This window comes from Balaenoptera physalus (assembly GCF_965194825.1).
Source record: "Balaenoptera physalus genome assembly, chromosome: 13".
Classification (NCBI taxonomy): domain Eukaryota; kingdom Metazoa; phylum Chordata; class Mammalia; order Artiodactyla; family Balaenopteridae; genus Balaenoptera; species Balaenoptera physalus.
Genome location: NC_138892.1, coordinates 102,663,654 through 102,678,538, shown reverse-complemented (window position 1 = coordinate 102,678,538; position 14,885 = coordinate 102,663,654). Strand labels below are relative to the sequence as shown.

At 49.4% G+C, this 14,885-nt stretch overlaps 1 protein-coding gene across 2 annotated transcripts in view; it reads right to left on the bottom strand.

Moving 5' to 3' along the window:
- The window catches only part of VWF (von Willebrand factor), a 136,435-nt gene extending 122,447 nt beyond the window's left edge, over nt 1-13,988 (bottom strand). The window contains exons 1-5 of one of the 2 annotated variants that reach the window (XM_082421519.1): nt 13,870-13,988; nt 12,648-12,702; nt 11,001-11,165; nt 2,874-2,976; nt 2,384-2,592 (exon numbers count right to left, since the gene is read on the bottom strand). In XM_082421519.1, the coding sequence (XP_082277645.1) occupies nt 2,384-2,592; nt 2,874-2,976; nt 11,001-11,165; nt 12,648-12,702 (532 nt within the window). In that variant the 5' untranslated portion in view covers nt 13,870-13,988. Of the gene's footprint in view, nt 1-2,383; nt 2,593-2,873; nt 2,977-11,000; nt 11,166-12,647; nt 12,761-13,869 lie in introns of those variants that run through there. The other variant, XM_082421520.1, reaches the window with a different exon arrangement.
- Nucleotides 13,989-14,885: the final 897 nt, after the last annotated feature.

Sequence of the window (14,885 nt, the reverse complement as noted above, 5' to 3'; positions counted from 1 at the left end):
CCCAGGCAGGATAAACCCAAGGAGAAACACACTGAGACACATAGTAATCAAATTGACAAAAATTAAAGACAAAGAAAAATTATTAAAAGCAGCAAGGGAAAAACAACAAATAACATACAAGGGAACTCCCATAAGGTTAACAGCTCATTTCTCAGCAGAAACTCTGCAAGCCAGAAGGAAGTGGCAAGATATATTTCAAGCGATGAAAGGGAAGAACCTACAACCAAGATTACTCTACCTGGCAAGGATCTCATTCAGATTCGATGGAGAAATCAAAAGCTTTACAGACAAGCAAAAGCTAAGAGAATTCAGCACCACCAAACAGGCTCTACAACAAATGCTAAAGGAACTTCTCTAAGTGGGAAACACAAGAGAAGAAAAGGACCTACAAAAACAAACCCAAAACAATTAAGATAATGGCAATAGGAACATACATATTGATAATTACCTTAAATGTGAATGGATTAAATGCTCCAACCAAAAGACACAGGCTCACTGAATGGATACAAAAACAAGGCCCATCTATATGCTGTCTACAAGAAACCCACTTCAGACCTAGGGACACATACAGACTGAAAGTGAGGGCATGGAAAAAGATATTCCATGCAAATGGAAATGAAAAGAAAGCTGGAGTAGCAATCCTCATATCAGATAAAATAGACTTAAAAATAAAGAAGCAATTGGCATTCTGAGATAATTTTTTTCTTGTCTTATATTTCAATTTACTTTCTTCTTTTTCTTCAGATGTAAAATATATCCAACACTTAATTCCAAAGGCAAATGTATCTATGACATTGTTGTCCAGCCCAGGTGTTTACAGCCATATGACCAATGTGATAGGACCATAATTCGTTATCTTTTTACCACCGAAAATTGTTTTATATTTGTAATGACAGAGAAATGGCTTTATCATGCTGATGCTGGTGGCAAAGAACTAATAGTTGGCTACTTCAATTACCAGTAATCTTCGCTGGATGAGGCCCTGCTTCACACATTTGGCCCAAAATCTTGCAACCCATCTGAGGTAGAAACAGAGATGCGCTACCCAGATCCCTTTCACGGAAGACTTGGTTTGCTCTTCAGGGTCTGTCTCAGCTACAGAGAACTACCTCCTGATGTCATACCCTTCTAGAGGCAGTCGATAACGCAGTGAGCAAATGGGGCCCAGACTTCTTAGCCTGGTATGGAACATTCTGAGGGGCAGTCCTTGCTCTAGAGCTCTCCCTCTGCTCAGCTCTCCTTCCTCCCCTTCCTTTCGATATTGATCTCTAATAAACACCTTGTACCGTAGATTCCACTGAGATTAAATAAATAAATAAATAAGAAAACATTCTGTTGGAGCATACGTAGAACAATTGCAAAAGATCATGTACTAGGCCACAAATAAATCTCCCCAAATTTCTAATTTAGATCAGAAATCAATTTAGTTGCAAAAGATAGCTTTTAAAATTCTAAACATTTAAAAATTTTAAGCACATTTAATAGGTTGAGAAAAAACTCAGAATGGCAGTAGAAAATTCATAGAACTCAATGAAAATGAAAATATTTACCTATCAAAGTTAGTGTGATACAGCTAAGGCAGTATTTAAGGAAAGTTGATAGACTCAAATGTACATATTGAACAATAAAAAGTTTAAGAAATCAGGGCTGGAGAAGACAGAAACAAATGATCTTACTATTTTCCAGTCCAATGAAAGGAATAATCAACTGTTTCTCTACACACTTACCCCTTAACCGTAAAAAAGAAGGAGAACTTATACACAAATGTTCAGCTTTTGCAAAAGAACATCCCTACTTAAATGTTTATGTAATTGAAATTATCAGAAGAAGAATAAAGATTAGCAGTGGTTTTCGCATTGTCCATATTACTTCCTATTGCTTGTGAACACACACATGCACGCACACCCACATAAACTAGCCTGTTTGGACAGTGTAGAGGACCACCCTTTTTTTTTAGCCACACTGCGTGGCTTGCAGGATCTTAGTTCCCCAACCAGGGATCGAACCCAGGCCCCCAGCAGTGGAAACACAGAGTCCTAACCACTGGACCACCAGGGAAGTCCCAGGATCACCCTTTATAGATTTCATCCTCAAAGTTCCATCACAGTGGCTCAGGAGGATCTGTTCAAACCATCCAGCATTTATCAACCATCTGCCACATGGGTAATTCAAGGTTGAACAAAGTCAGGTCTGAGGAGCCCCCAAGATCTGATTTGCCGGGGGGTCTAGGCAGCGAAGTAGAACACTAAGAGATAAGGTTGGCGGGATAAGTTGAGCTGAGGTCTTGGGGAGGCTGGAACGCCAGGGGAAGAGTCATAGTGAAGACTGGTGAGCAGGACAGCACAGCCATGCGGTCGGGAAACGGTGTGCCAGAAAAGCCTACCTTCTTGAGTCCGGAAGTCATCTTCGGCAAAGATGTTAAAGTTGCCGCACAGCCCACAGGTCTTGTTGAAGTGTCTGTCTGACAGCAGGACTTGAAAGTTGCCGCTGCCATCAATCCTGGCCACAAAGCCGTAGGCCTCGCTGGACAGCTTGTAGTACCCAGCCTCAGTTTCTAGGTACAGCCCTTTGGAGGCATAGGGCATGGAGACCCTGGAGGGACAGGAGGAACTCAGGAAGTGGCTTTCTCGTCCATTTTCTGGATGTCCCTCCACCCTTCAACCTGACCATGCTGCAGGGTTCAGACCGAGGAGCAGAGGCTGCGGGCCTACTCCAAGCGTTGGGACACCCCACTCTCGCACACCCTGCTCACTTCCTCTGGGCACATCTACTTCCTCTCTCTGGGCCCTGCTGCTTCATCCAAAAGACGATGGGGGAGTACAGGGGAATTATCAGGGTCCCTTCTAATTTGAACTTTCTGGGCTCCGACTTACCTCTGGTCCCCCTGCAGCACAGTACCATTGACAAACACGTGGATATCGAAAAATTCCCCAAGATACACGGAGAGGCTCACTCTCTTGCCATCTTGGAAGTCCCCTGAAAGAGAAAAGAATTATTTAAACTGGGTAGCAATTATTACTCCCAAAAAGTGAATACATTTATTTATAATCATCATCTCTATAATCTTATCTCAGTGGAAAACTCCCCTCAAAGATTTAACAAATGGGCAACAAAAATTTCCCTAAAAATCTCATTGGCTCACTCATCTTTCCATTCATCTAAAAATATTTACTGAGTGCCTTCTGGATACATAGCCCTCTAGTAGTCTCTTATATTTCTCAAAAGAGAAATGTAAAATTCTGACCCCTTCCTTCTGGGCGTTTACAATCGAAGTATAAAGATAAAATAAGCATGAGTCGAATGCATTCTAAGGCAGTGAATCAAAGCCACAATGTGAGTTATTGGTGACAGGAACTCTGGGATGTGTTATTTAAAATGTTCTCTTAGAAAGGGAACCCTCCTACACTGTTGGTGGGAATGCAAAGTGGTTCAGCCACTGTGGAAAACAGTACGAGGTTCCTCAAAAAACTAAAAATAGAGTTGCCATATGATCCAGTGATCCCACTCCTGAGCATATACCCAGACGAAACTATAATTCGAAAAGATACATGCACCCCTATGTTCATTATGGCACTATTCACAATAGCCAAGATATGGAAGCAACCTAAATGTCCATCAACAGATGAACGGATAAAGAAGATGTGTTGTGTGTGTATATATATATACAATAAAATGCAACTCAGCCATAAAAAAAAGCAAAATCATGCCATTTGCAGCAACACGGATGGACCTAGAGATTATCTTACTAAGCGAAGTAAGAAAGAGAAAGAGAAATACCATATGATATCACTTACACGTGAAATCTAAAATATGACACAAATGTACCTACCTATGAAACAGAAACAGACTCACAGACATAGAGAACAGACTTGTGGTTGCCGGGGGAGGGAGGGAAGGAAGGATTAGAAGTTTGGGATTAGCAGATGCAAACTGGTATATATAGAATGGATAAACAGCAAGGTCCTACTATAGAGCACAGGGAACTATATTCAATATCCTATGATAAACCATAATGGAAAAGAATATGAAAAGGAATACATATACATGTATAACTGAGTCAATTGGCTATACAATAGAAGTTAACACAACATTGTAAATAACTCTACTTTGGTAAAAATCCAAAAAAAATAAATAAAATGGAGATTCGTGAGTCTCTCCTCACTGTACTGAATTCGCTTCTCTGGGAGAGGTTTAGAGATACCACAGGTAAAATGCCTCACTCCATGCAGGGAACTTAGTAAGGACACAGATGTTGCCATTAGAGATGTCTGAATAGCCAAACACATGATCAAATGGTCTCTGACGTTCCCGTTGTGGGGGGCAAACGCAGAGGCAAGGGGGATGGCAGTTGACATGAAAGCGGGAAAACAGGAAGAGACATTTTTGCAGCTTAATGAAGACCTAACAACCCCACTGCTTGTCCGGAGAACAGGCGCCTGCGCTGGGCTATTGGTTTTCAAAGATAACTGAGGGGCCACAGGAGACGAAGGATCCAGAAGGAACAGTGTGGTCTGCGTCTCAAGCCTTTGAGACTGAGAAGTTGATGGAAATAGGGAAGATCAGGGCAGCCAGTGAAGACAGAGATGGAAGATGCTGGAGAAACAGGGGTCAAAGTTGGGGGTGCCACGCCTTCATGCTCCCGAAGAAATGGGGCGGGGACCCAGGTGGAAAGGTTAAGCTTGGAAATGAGGACATGTGCCTGCTCCTGGAAGGGTCAGGGGACTGTAGCTCCAGCTCCTCAGCAGAAGAGAAGGCAAGGGGCTTCCCTGGTGGCGCAGTGGTTAAGAAAGCACCTGCCAAGGCAGGGGACATGGGTTCGAGCCCTGGTCCGGGAGGATCCCACATGCCGCGGAGCAACTAAGCCCGTGTGCCACAACTACTGAGCCTGCGCTCTAGAGCCCGCGAGCCACAACTACTGAGCCCACGTGCCACAACTACTGAGGCCCACGCACCTAGAGCCCATGCTCTGCAACAAGACAGGCCACCGCAATGAGAAGCCCACGCACCGCAACGAAGAGTAGCCCCCGCTCGCCGCAACTAGAGAAAGCCTGCGCGCAGCAACGAAGACCCAACGCAGCCAAAAATAAATAAATAAAATAAATTTTAAAAAAAGAAAGAGAGAAGGCAAGAATATCTATGGAACCAAGTGCAGGAGGCTCGGAAGGTCTGTTGACGTGACGTGCAGCTGCCACGGCTGGGGCCACTGATAAAGCGAGCTAAGAAGGGTGGTCTCAGGACAGCCCAGCAGAGGTCTGGAAGGAGTTGTCCTCCAACCAGGGCTTGAGCTGGACCCAGGCTGCTGGAGGACAGCGACACCTGGTATATACACACACACACACACACACACACACACACACACACACACAACCAACCAGAATTAGCCAGAAAATAGACTTGCTTCTGGTAAGATTTCAGTGAGGGCCGTGGCATGTAACTAACAAGCCCAGTCTAAGAATAGAGTCTTGAATGATATACCGTTAGTAGCTCAGGGGCCACCAGGAAAGGCCCAGAGACCACCCACAGCCCACAAGCCACAATCTGCTGGGCCCCAGACCAACGCTGGCAGGGGTTAAAGGAGATGCCAACCGTGGGGAAGGGTTTTGTCCTGTCCCACTGAGGAGTCTTGTCCAAACTGCATTTTCACTTCCAACAGTTTTTGTAGCAAGCAAATTTTTCAAAAGTTGAACAGACTTTCTGACAGCAAGAAATTAGCCGAAGAAAAACAAAAATAAGTAATAGGACAAATAAACTCACATGTTAATGGTAGAGTCTGAGTGGTGGGTATGGTGGTGCTCATTGTCCTATTCTTTCAACTTTTCCGTATGTTTGAAATTTTCCATAATAAAATGCTGGAAAACGCAAACAAATGGGAGAGCCCGGCAACAGGCTTCAGTTTGCAGTTTGCCTTCCTGGCCCCTCGACATTCACAGTGGGCCAAAGACTGAATCCCTTCCCGGCCTCTGCTGGGGCTGACCCTGACCACCACACCCCAGCCTGGAGGGAGCCCCATTCACCACCTGCCTGCTGGCAGAGGTGCAATGAGCCCAAGAGGTTGGGGTCTCCTCCCGGCCACAGAACCCACCTCCTCCTCACCAGTACAATTCCTATCCATCCCCAGTCTCAAGAGGGCTGGAGGGCTCTGCCCCTGCTTCACTAGGTAACTCAGCCCGTACATCACCTTGAGCTAGGGGCATCTCCCTCCTGGAAACAGGAGAGGAACCCTGGGCACCTCTCCTCAAAGGTGCTCCCTCCCCATCACGGGGATTCAGAAAGGGTGCCTGAGAGAGCTAGGCAGCCAGCCAGGGGCGGGGCAGGGGGCGGGGTGGCGGTGTTTGCTGGAGACTGGGTGGGGAACACTGCCCGCAATCGGCCAGCTTGGGGTGAACCACCATCCTGCAGTTGCCTTCAAGGCTTTCAAGGGTGTCAGATCACCTCAACAGTCCCTTGTTCCGTGGGAAGCAGGGCTGAACAGGTGCCGTGGGGAAGCCGAGAGGTCACTACCACTATGAAGGAAGGGCCTGAAGGCTGGGCCAGCCAAGACTCCAGCAGGAAGTCAATCAAAAGGGAACCAGGAGAATGTGACAGGGCCCCGAGCCTCCCACTGTTGGGGTGCATGGGAGCTCCCATCTTTTCCAGGTAAAAGGTGATACAGCCTGACTCCACAGCCCGTGGGACCTGGGTCCACCAGGTAGCTGACACTCGGTGTCACTTGCCCGTCGTCACACAGCTGGTGAGTGATGACGGGATTGGGACTCAGACCGGGGGCTGGTTTAAGCATATGAAGGGTGGGCTCTGCATGGCCCCAGGAGCGATGGCATCTGGAAGCTGAGGAGCCTGCCAGGGGCACCCAGAGCCCAGCACTGTGTTAGGCAGCAGCCCGTTGGTGGAGGTGGGGGTAGAGATGCCGGGATCAGGACACTTGGTGAGGACAGAACTGCAGGACCCTGTGGAATTCCACACCCAAGGCAGGGGCAGCAAGGGGAGGTTTTGAAGGAGGAGACTTCAGAAAAGCATACCACGGCAGCATGAAGGAGCTTGGAGACCATCTAAACAAGTGGCTTTAAAACATTTTTGCTCACATATATCCAGACAAAACTATAATTCAAAAAGATACATGCACCCCTATATTCATACCAGCACTACTCACAATAGCCAAGACATGGAAGCAACCTAAATGTCCATCGACAGATGAATGGATAAAGAAGATGTGACACATATATATATAATGGAATACTACTCAGCCATCAAAAAAGAATAAAATAATGCCATTTGCAGCAACATGGATGGACCTAGAGATTATCCTACTAAGTGAAGTAAGTCAGAAAGAGAAAGACAAATACCATATTATATCGCTTATACGTGGAATCTAAAATACGACACAAATGAAACTACCTAAGAAACAGAAACAGACTCCCAGAAATAGAGAACAGACGCGTGGTGGCCGAGGTAGGGGGAGGGAAAGATTGGGAGTTTGGGGTTAGTAGATGCAAACTATTAAATAGAGAGTGGCTAAACAACAAGGTCCTATACTGTAGAGCACAGGGAACTATATGCAATACACTGTGATAAACTATAATGGAAAAGAATGTGAAAAAGAATATATATGTATAACTGAGTCACTTTGCTGTACAGCAGTAATTAACACAACACTGTAATTTAACTATACTTCAATAAAAAATAAAATTTTAAGAAAGAACATTTTTGCTCAGAAAGTGGAGTAAAAATGCCAGTAACTTCATGACCCAGTGCATGCACCATACACGTTTCACATAACATCCCTACCCTAACCCTGTGCCAGGCGCTCTGGTACTTTCTGATGTCTTCTATTCTGTTCCCCGTAATTTTTTTTCATGCTGGTTACAACCGTTCCATTCATTTTATGACCCATATGTTGTGACTCAGTTTGCAAAACACTGATCTATACTGACTCCATTCTACAGTTGGAGAAACTGAGGCCCAAGTTTACAACAGGCTTTCTCCACCTCGGCGCTATTAACACTGCGGGCCAGATACTTCTTTGTTGTGGTGGCCACTCTGTGCACGTAGGATAATTAGCTGTATCCCTGGCTTCTATCTATCAGATGACACTAGCCTCCACCCCCCAAGCTGTGACAATCTAAAATGTCTCTAGACACAACCAAATGTCCTCTGGGGGAAAAAAATCACCCTGGTTGAGAACTATTGGTTTACACCGCTAACACGCGCAGAGCCCACATCAGGGTTTTCTAACTCCAAGGCCAAACCTCCCTTTGTAACACAAAGCCACCTAACGGGGCGTCTGAGTGCTCAGGATTCAGTTAACCACTAGTGCAGGAGAGAACTCTCCATCAGCCTTACGTTTTATTTGCTTCCTTCCCTCCCTGCAGAACTCAGGAGGGCATCTGATGACGTGCAGCCATTAGAAACTGCCAGCGACGGACTTCCCTGGTGGTCCAGTGGTCAGGACTCCGCGCTCTCACTGCCGAGGGCCTGGGTTCAATCCCTGGTCAGGGAACTAAAAATCCCACAAGCCACGAGGTGCAGCCAAAAAAAAAGAAAAGAAACTGCCGGCGAGCCCCGGGGCGGGAGGACACTCCCACAGTCCGCAGACCTGCCTTCCCGCACTTCCTGTATCTGCCAGAAGATGGGCGAGGTGTCCATCCCAGAGGCGAGCCAGGGAAGCTCTTCCCGCGGCCCCATCTCCAGTCTGGCCTCTTGAATTCAGGAACTGAGGCTCTAAGTAAGGGAACAAGGCCTCCCCCAGGTGAGCGAGGAGCATTCAGGGAAGCAGGTGGCAGCTGGAAGCAGAGTCAGACCCGAGTGCTTCCTCTGAGTCTAGAGTGTGGGAATCACTACTCTGTGTTTCTAACAAACACTCCATCCTCCACTCCTGTGATTCTGATGCAGGTGATCATCGTCCAAAAGCTGCACAACAGCGATCTGGTGTGACCTGACCACATACTGATGGGGAGGCAGAGGCTCAGGCTGGGGAGCTCACTCAGAACCTTGCTGGTTGTCCGTGGCGCTCTCGGGGCTGCTTTGGGAGCCACTTCCCGCAGGGTGGCTCAGGGGCCACCAGAACTCCCGAGGTCTCTCCCGGGTCCCCGTGCTGGCCGGCTAGGAGCCTTGACCTGGGACCTGGATGGAGCCTGCCGGACCGGGAGCCAACATCAGGGCAAGGGGCCTCGTCTTGGCACCAGGTGGCCCTTCATGCTCGGACACAAACACTTTACCCAGGATGTGAACAGGGTTCACAGGAGAGGAACGGGAACTTGCAATTTAGAAGCGAGGAAACAGGATGTCATTGGAGAACAATAGAGCAGAAACGTGTGGGAGGGCACAGCCGTGCCTGCAGGATGGAGTACCTGCAGGATGGAACGGCAGCGTCCAGGGGTGCTGCACCCCTGGGCACCTCCGGCCCCCAGAGCAGCAGTACCAGCCCACTCTGCCGGGCCCAGCTCCTCAGATTATCCCTCTCCTGCCAACACCCCACTCTCACCCCCAAAAACAGAAAAAGTAGCCGCCCGTGCTCTCTGATGTTAGCAGCACGATTTTGGGTGGGAATTAAACCAATCTACATTGAAATGGGATTGATCTATAGCCTGACTTAAACCAACTACCTGCCAGAAAATTGACACTTGACAAGAGCAAATTGTTGTAAGAAAAGGAGAAGGACGCAGAGGGGGTATCCCACGGAGATGCTCTGAACTAGAGAGCCCTTCCATTCCTCCTTGGGCCCTGAAACCCAGAGAAGGATGGCCAGAGAGGCCAGACTTCTGACACCAACCCGCGTGGATGTGAGGAAGAGGAGTCAGTGTTACCCTGACTTTGATAGACATGCCCCCAAGTGCCCACGGTACATTTGTGACAACGTGGATGGACCTTGGAGGCACTGTGCTAAGTGAAATAAGACAAGGAGAGACAAATACTGTATGATCTCACATGTGGACTCTTAAAAAACAAACAAAACAAATGCACTGTGACTTTTAAGGTGGAGAAATCCACTGAAATAAACATTGGGACCACCTGAGGAGGAAGGACCTAGGGCCTTCAGCTTCCCAGGGAAGGTGAGGGGGTGCTTTTTCTCTCCATTGCTGCCTCTGAAGCAAGACGGGTCCCCAGAGTTCAGAGTTCAGGATGACTTCCTCAATTCATCATGCCCTAGGGGTGTCTCTGGTCCTTTTCATCACCCGCCTGGTTACCATGGCCAAGGCCACCCTGCATCCTGCTTCTCTCCCTTTCAGAAGCATCTTGGCAAAGAACCTGTTTCTGCTGAGGCTCTACACTAGCCCCTCGTCGCCTGCTGAATCAAGAAACAAACTCCCCCATCAGACAGCAAGACCCAGCCCCATCAGCCTCCCCCCATGACCCCGTCTTGCACTCCACTATCCCCCAGGCCTGTGCTTCTCAAACTTGGGGCCCCAAGCCAGCAGCAGCAGCTGGGAACTTGTTACGAATGAACATTTCAGGCCCCGCTCCAGATCCACTGACCTAGAAACCTTGGGCCGGTGGGGAGGGACGGGGGACCCCAGCACTCTGTTTTAGCCAGCCTCCAGGTGAGCCTGATGTGCCGCAGGGGGGCAGAGATACCTGCACTTTGCCAGGAACACAGGAGGTGCTCAACATCAGCTGATACTCTGAATTCCAGCAAGCACATGCAACCTTCCTTCCCTTTCCTACAGGCTTTTGTTATTAAAAACCACCTTCTGGGTCATCAATTCTCTCGACGCTTCGGGGCTTCCGGAGCATTGTCTGGACCCAGAGCAACAGACTCAACCACTGGAGAAGCACGAAGACTCTCTCCATCCACCAGGTTCCCACGGGTAGAGGCCCGGGGAGAAGCCGAGGGAATCCCCACGTCGTGGAGAGGCCGTTCCCCACCACGCTCTCCGCTCGGGCCCTGTCCTACGAGTAGGAAATCCCAACCCGCAATCCCCAAGGCCCTCACCTGCCAGGGCTGAGCTGTGCTGTCCCCACTCCCCACCCGCCTCTGAGGTCCCCCCCTCCGGGCCCGGGCTCACCTATGAGCGAGAAGGCGTGTGTCTGGCAGTCCCCCGCCAGGAGGTAACTGCAGCTTCCCTCGAAGCTGTACATGCTCTCGTCAAAGGTGTTGATGGAGTCGCCCCCGAAGAGGCTGCAGCGGGCCATCGACGACCTGCCAAGAGTGCCTTCTCCACAAAGGGCCCCTGGAGGGAAAGGCCGCACGTGAGCACAGCTGGCACCGCCAGCCCAAACCACTGCAGCCTGGTAGAAACGAGGCTGCGTCTGTCAGAAATCAGGCTCCGGGGAAGAACTTTCCATCCTCAATGACAGTAAAGCTGTTGCTTTCAGCCCCAAAATATGACCCAGGACTCAGCAATAATGGAGGAACTGTTCTTCAGGAAACCTATTCATTTTAATGACATATATTCACTGATTTTAAACGTACTGCATGCTCATTAGAGAGGATTTGGAGACTATGGAAGAATAATAAAAAGAAATTAAAATCATCTGTAACCAACATTCAGCAATAACTAGAGTTAACGTTTTAGCGTTTATCTTTTATTTCTATTTTACTGTGTATATACAGTTACAGATTTTTTGCAAATTTGTCAGCGTGCTGAGCAAACTGTTTATAACCTGTTTATTTCTCAATATATTGTAAAGAATTTATCATATTTATCATGCCATACTTACAAAACATTTTTGGTGGCTGCATTATATTTTGCATCTAAATGTATTTGGTATAGGTTCTAGCATTTTCCAGTTTTCTGGTATGTACATAGATTGTAATGAGCATCCTTCTACATTAATCTACTGGTATATCTTGAATATATTGAATTCTAAACAGATCAACCTGTGTGCCTGACACATAGAATCTGTGAAGTATTGACTCCTGCAGGGTCATATGCTATCTCCTGCCACTCTCACACTGTGTGTGTGTGTGTGTGTGTGTGTGTGTGTGTGTGTGTGTGTGTTGGCAGGTGGAAACCACAGCTGTCAATCTCTACGTTTTCTGGATCCCCTGGCACAGAACACACCTAGTAGGAAGATGCAGAGGGTATGACGAATGTATATTTTGCCCCAGACCAACCTGTGAGCTGCAGGCTGGACGCTGCTGGCCTAGTCATCTAAATGGAGACTAGGGTCAGAAAAGGGTCCCCCTTGCCTTTCACAGACGCAGCATCTCAGTGAGGGAAGGAGGGTAGTGTTGTACAGTGAGGGAGAGCTGGCCTCTGATTTTGGTTCTGTGTGACTTTGGAGCAGTCATTTTTCCTCTCTGACCCTCAGTCTCTTCATCGGTACTATCGGATGTACACCTGTACAACTAGATGAGCTCCACAATCTATTCTAAAGCTAATAATCTGCCCAAGTCTTGGATTCCTTCTTCCCCATCCTCCATCCCCAGCATACAGGACTGTTCTGTGTGGCCCTGGTGCTTCTTAGTTCCCCAATTGGAGAAGACATTTACAGGCACCTGGTCCTTGAGAAACACAAGTCCAGAGCAGTGGGCTCTGCAGAACCTTCATAAGAGGAATTAACCAGGGAACCAGTGACTCTGGCAGCCCCAGCATGAGCCAAACGTGGGGCTGGGCACACAGGTGGGCTCCAGACACACCTCCGTGGCAGGGGGTGGTTCCCAGTGGCCCTGAGGCAGGAGTGAAGAGTGGCAGCACCTTTGGACCTACCTGGCAAGGTGACGGCCAGAGCGAGCAGCAACCTCGCGAGCCTGGCAGGGATCATCTGCGGAGAAGCAGGAGAGTTGAGCTCGCGATCACTGGTCACACAGGTGGCTGGTGCTATGTGCTCCTGGCCATGCATGAAGTGGGGAGAATTTTTTTCAAGCAAGAGAAGAGAATCACTCTCATCTGCCCCTTAAACATGGACTGCTGGTCCCCAAAGAAGCCTGTGGCCAGGCCCAAAGAGTAACAATCACTGTGATCCAGGACCCCGGGCACCCTTCCCCAAACAGTGGTCCCTGCTGCACACAGAGGGGAAAGCCCTGCCTTGGCCTCCACACGCCCCCAGGTGTCATCGCCTGAGCTCCCGCGGCCGCTCAGAGCCGGGGGCACCTCATTCCCTCCTCCTCTTCATCCTTTCACGCTCGGCAGCAAACTGGGGAGTAGGAACTGTCTCGCTTCTGCTCCTACCATGGGCGCCAGGCTTTGAGAACACTCAGGAACCAGGCTTTCTGGTCAATCACCCACAGTGTACACCAACTCCTCTCTCATCCCCAACCCAGCACCTAGCACAGTGCCCGGCACCCAGGAGGTGTTCAGGCAACATTTGCTGAGTTGATCTGATAAATAGACAGGAGTCCAGCAGCCCTGGGTGGTGGGCAAGGTTCCCTGTGGTGTGGCCGCCCCAGAAAAGGACAACTGACCCTGGCTGGCACAGCATACCCCGAGTCCCTTAGGGCCACGGGCACAGCTCCCTCCTCTGGAAAAGCTGCAAAATTAAGTGCAGAGTCTGTCACCTGAGATTCCTTGGGGGTGGAGAGCTCCTTTACCACCCACTGCCCCATCCAGCCAAACAAGGGAGAGGTAAACCCCATCCATGATGTATCTGTGGAAGGAACACTCTAATGTCTGATATGGCCAAGGCTTGGTCTTGGAGCAGGTGCCCAACACACAGGTACATCAGGCTGCTTCCAGAAGGTACCCAGAGGTGAGGGCAGAGCTCACTCCTGTCTCATCTCGTCAAGTATTACAAGCAGTAAAGCCCAGGCAAGAGCGGAAGCAGCCACAGGACCTCCAGAGGCAAGTGGAGGAGGTGGCGTTGGGAGGGTCCCTGGCTGTGAATCACCCTCCAAGCTAGTCCAGGGATGGAGAACCCCAGCTCCCCAGGGGTGGGGATCAGTCCTGCAACTTCCTCCCACTATGAGCCAGCCCTCTTCCCCAAAGACCATACCTTCCCCTGCAAATGGGGGCTGCGGGTGACTCCAAGGTCCCTCGGGAAACTCAGCCTCCACAATGGTGCCGCCAGACCTAGGCCATGCTCTCCAGGACCTTCTGTAGCTTGGGACTGTCTTGCTGGTGAGTGACCCCCGGGCTGTGGACACCCTGGGCCGAGAGGAGATAAAGCCCAAGCTGTGACGTCCGTCAGCCCCCCCTTTCCCACCACAATAGCTGTGAGCTGCCACCACAGGGGATAGGCCTCCTCCTAATGACCGAGAGGAAACAATGAACGGAAATGGTATTAGAAACACCTCCAAGGCGATAAGGCTTTGAACGCTTTGGTGGGAGACTTCCTAGCAGCTGCCCTGAGGAGCTGCCTGGCCCTCCCGGCGCCCCTACACAGGCGCGGGTCCCCCCTCAGACAGTGCCCCACAGACGGCAGGACCAGGAAGGCTGGCTGTCCGGGGCAGGCCGGTGCAGGCCAGGGAAGAATCCAGACTGGAGCAACTGAGCTCTTGGATCCGGTTTCCAGGGCCAGACTCCAGTTCCAGGGAAGTTTGGAAAAACACCTCAACCTGAGCCAATTTAGTGGCCATGTCTAGAGGAAGGAGAGAGCTGATGCTTCCTGTCCGGCTAGGTGTGAGTGATCCGGTTCCAGCCCCGACGGGAACCGTCAGTGTGGGTCCTGGCCAGAGAATGGACAAGTTAAAGATGAGGGGTCTGGTCTCTAGTCCAGGCCTTCCTGAAATGATGGCTGGACCGTCAGATGCTAGGACTCTTCCCGAAGACACTTCCAACCACCTCTGCTGCCCTGACTCCTCCCTGACCTTACACACACACACACACACACACACACACACACACACACACACACACACACACAGACACACACACCACACACCACATACACAACACACACACAGACACCAACCACAAACACCACACACACACCATACACACCACACACCATACACACAACACACACATACACACAACACACACTATATACACAACACACACACATACACC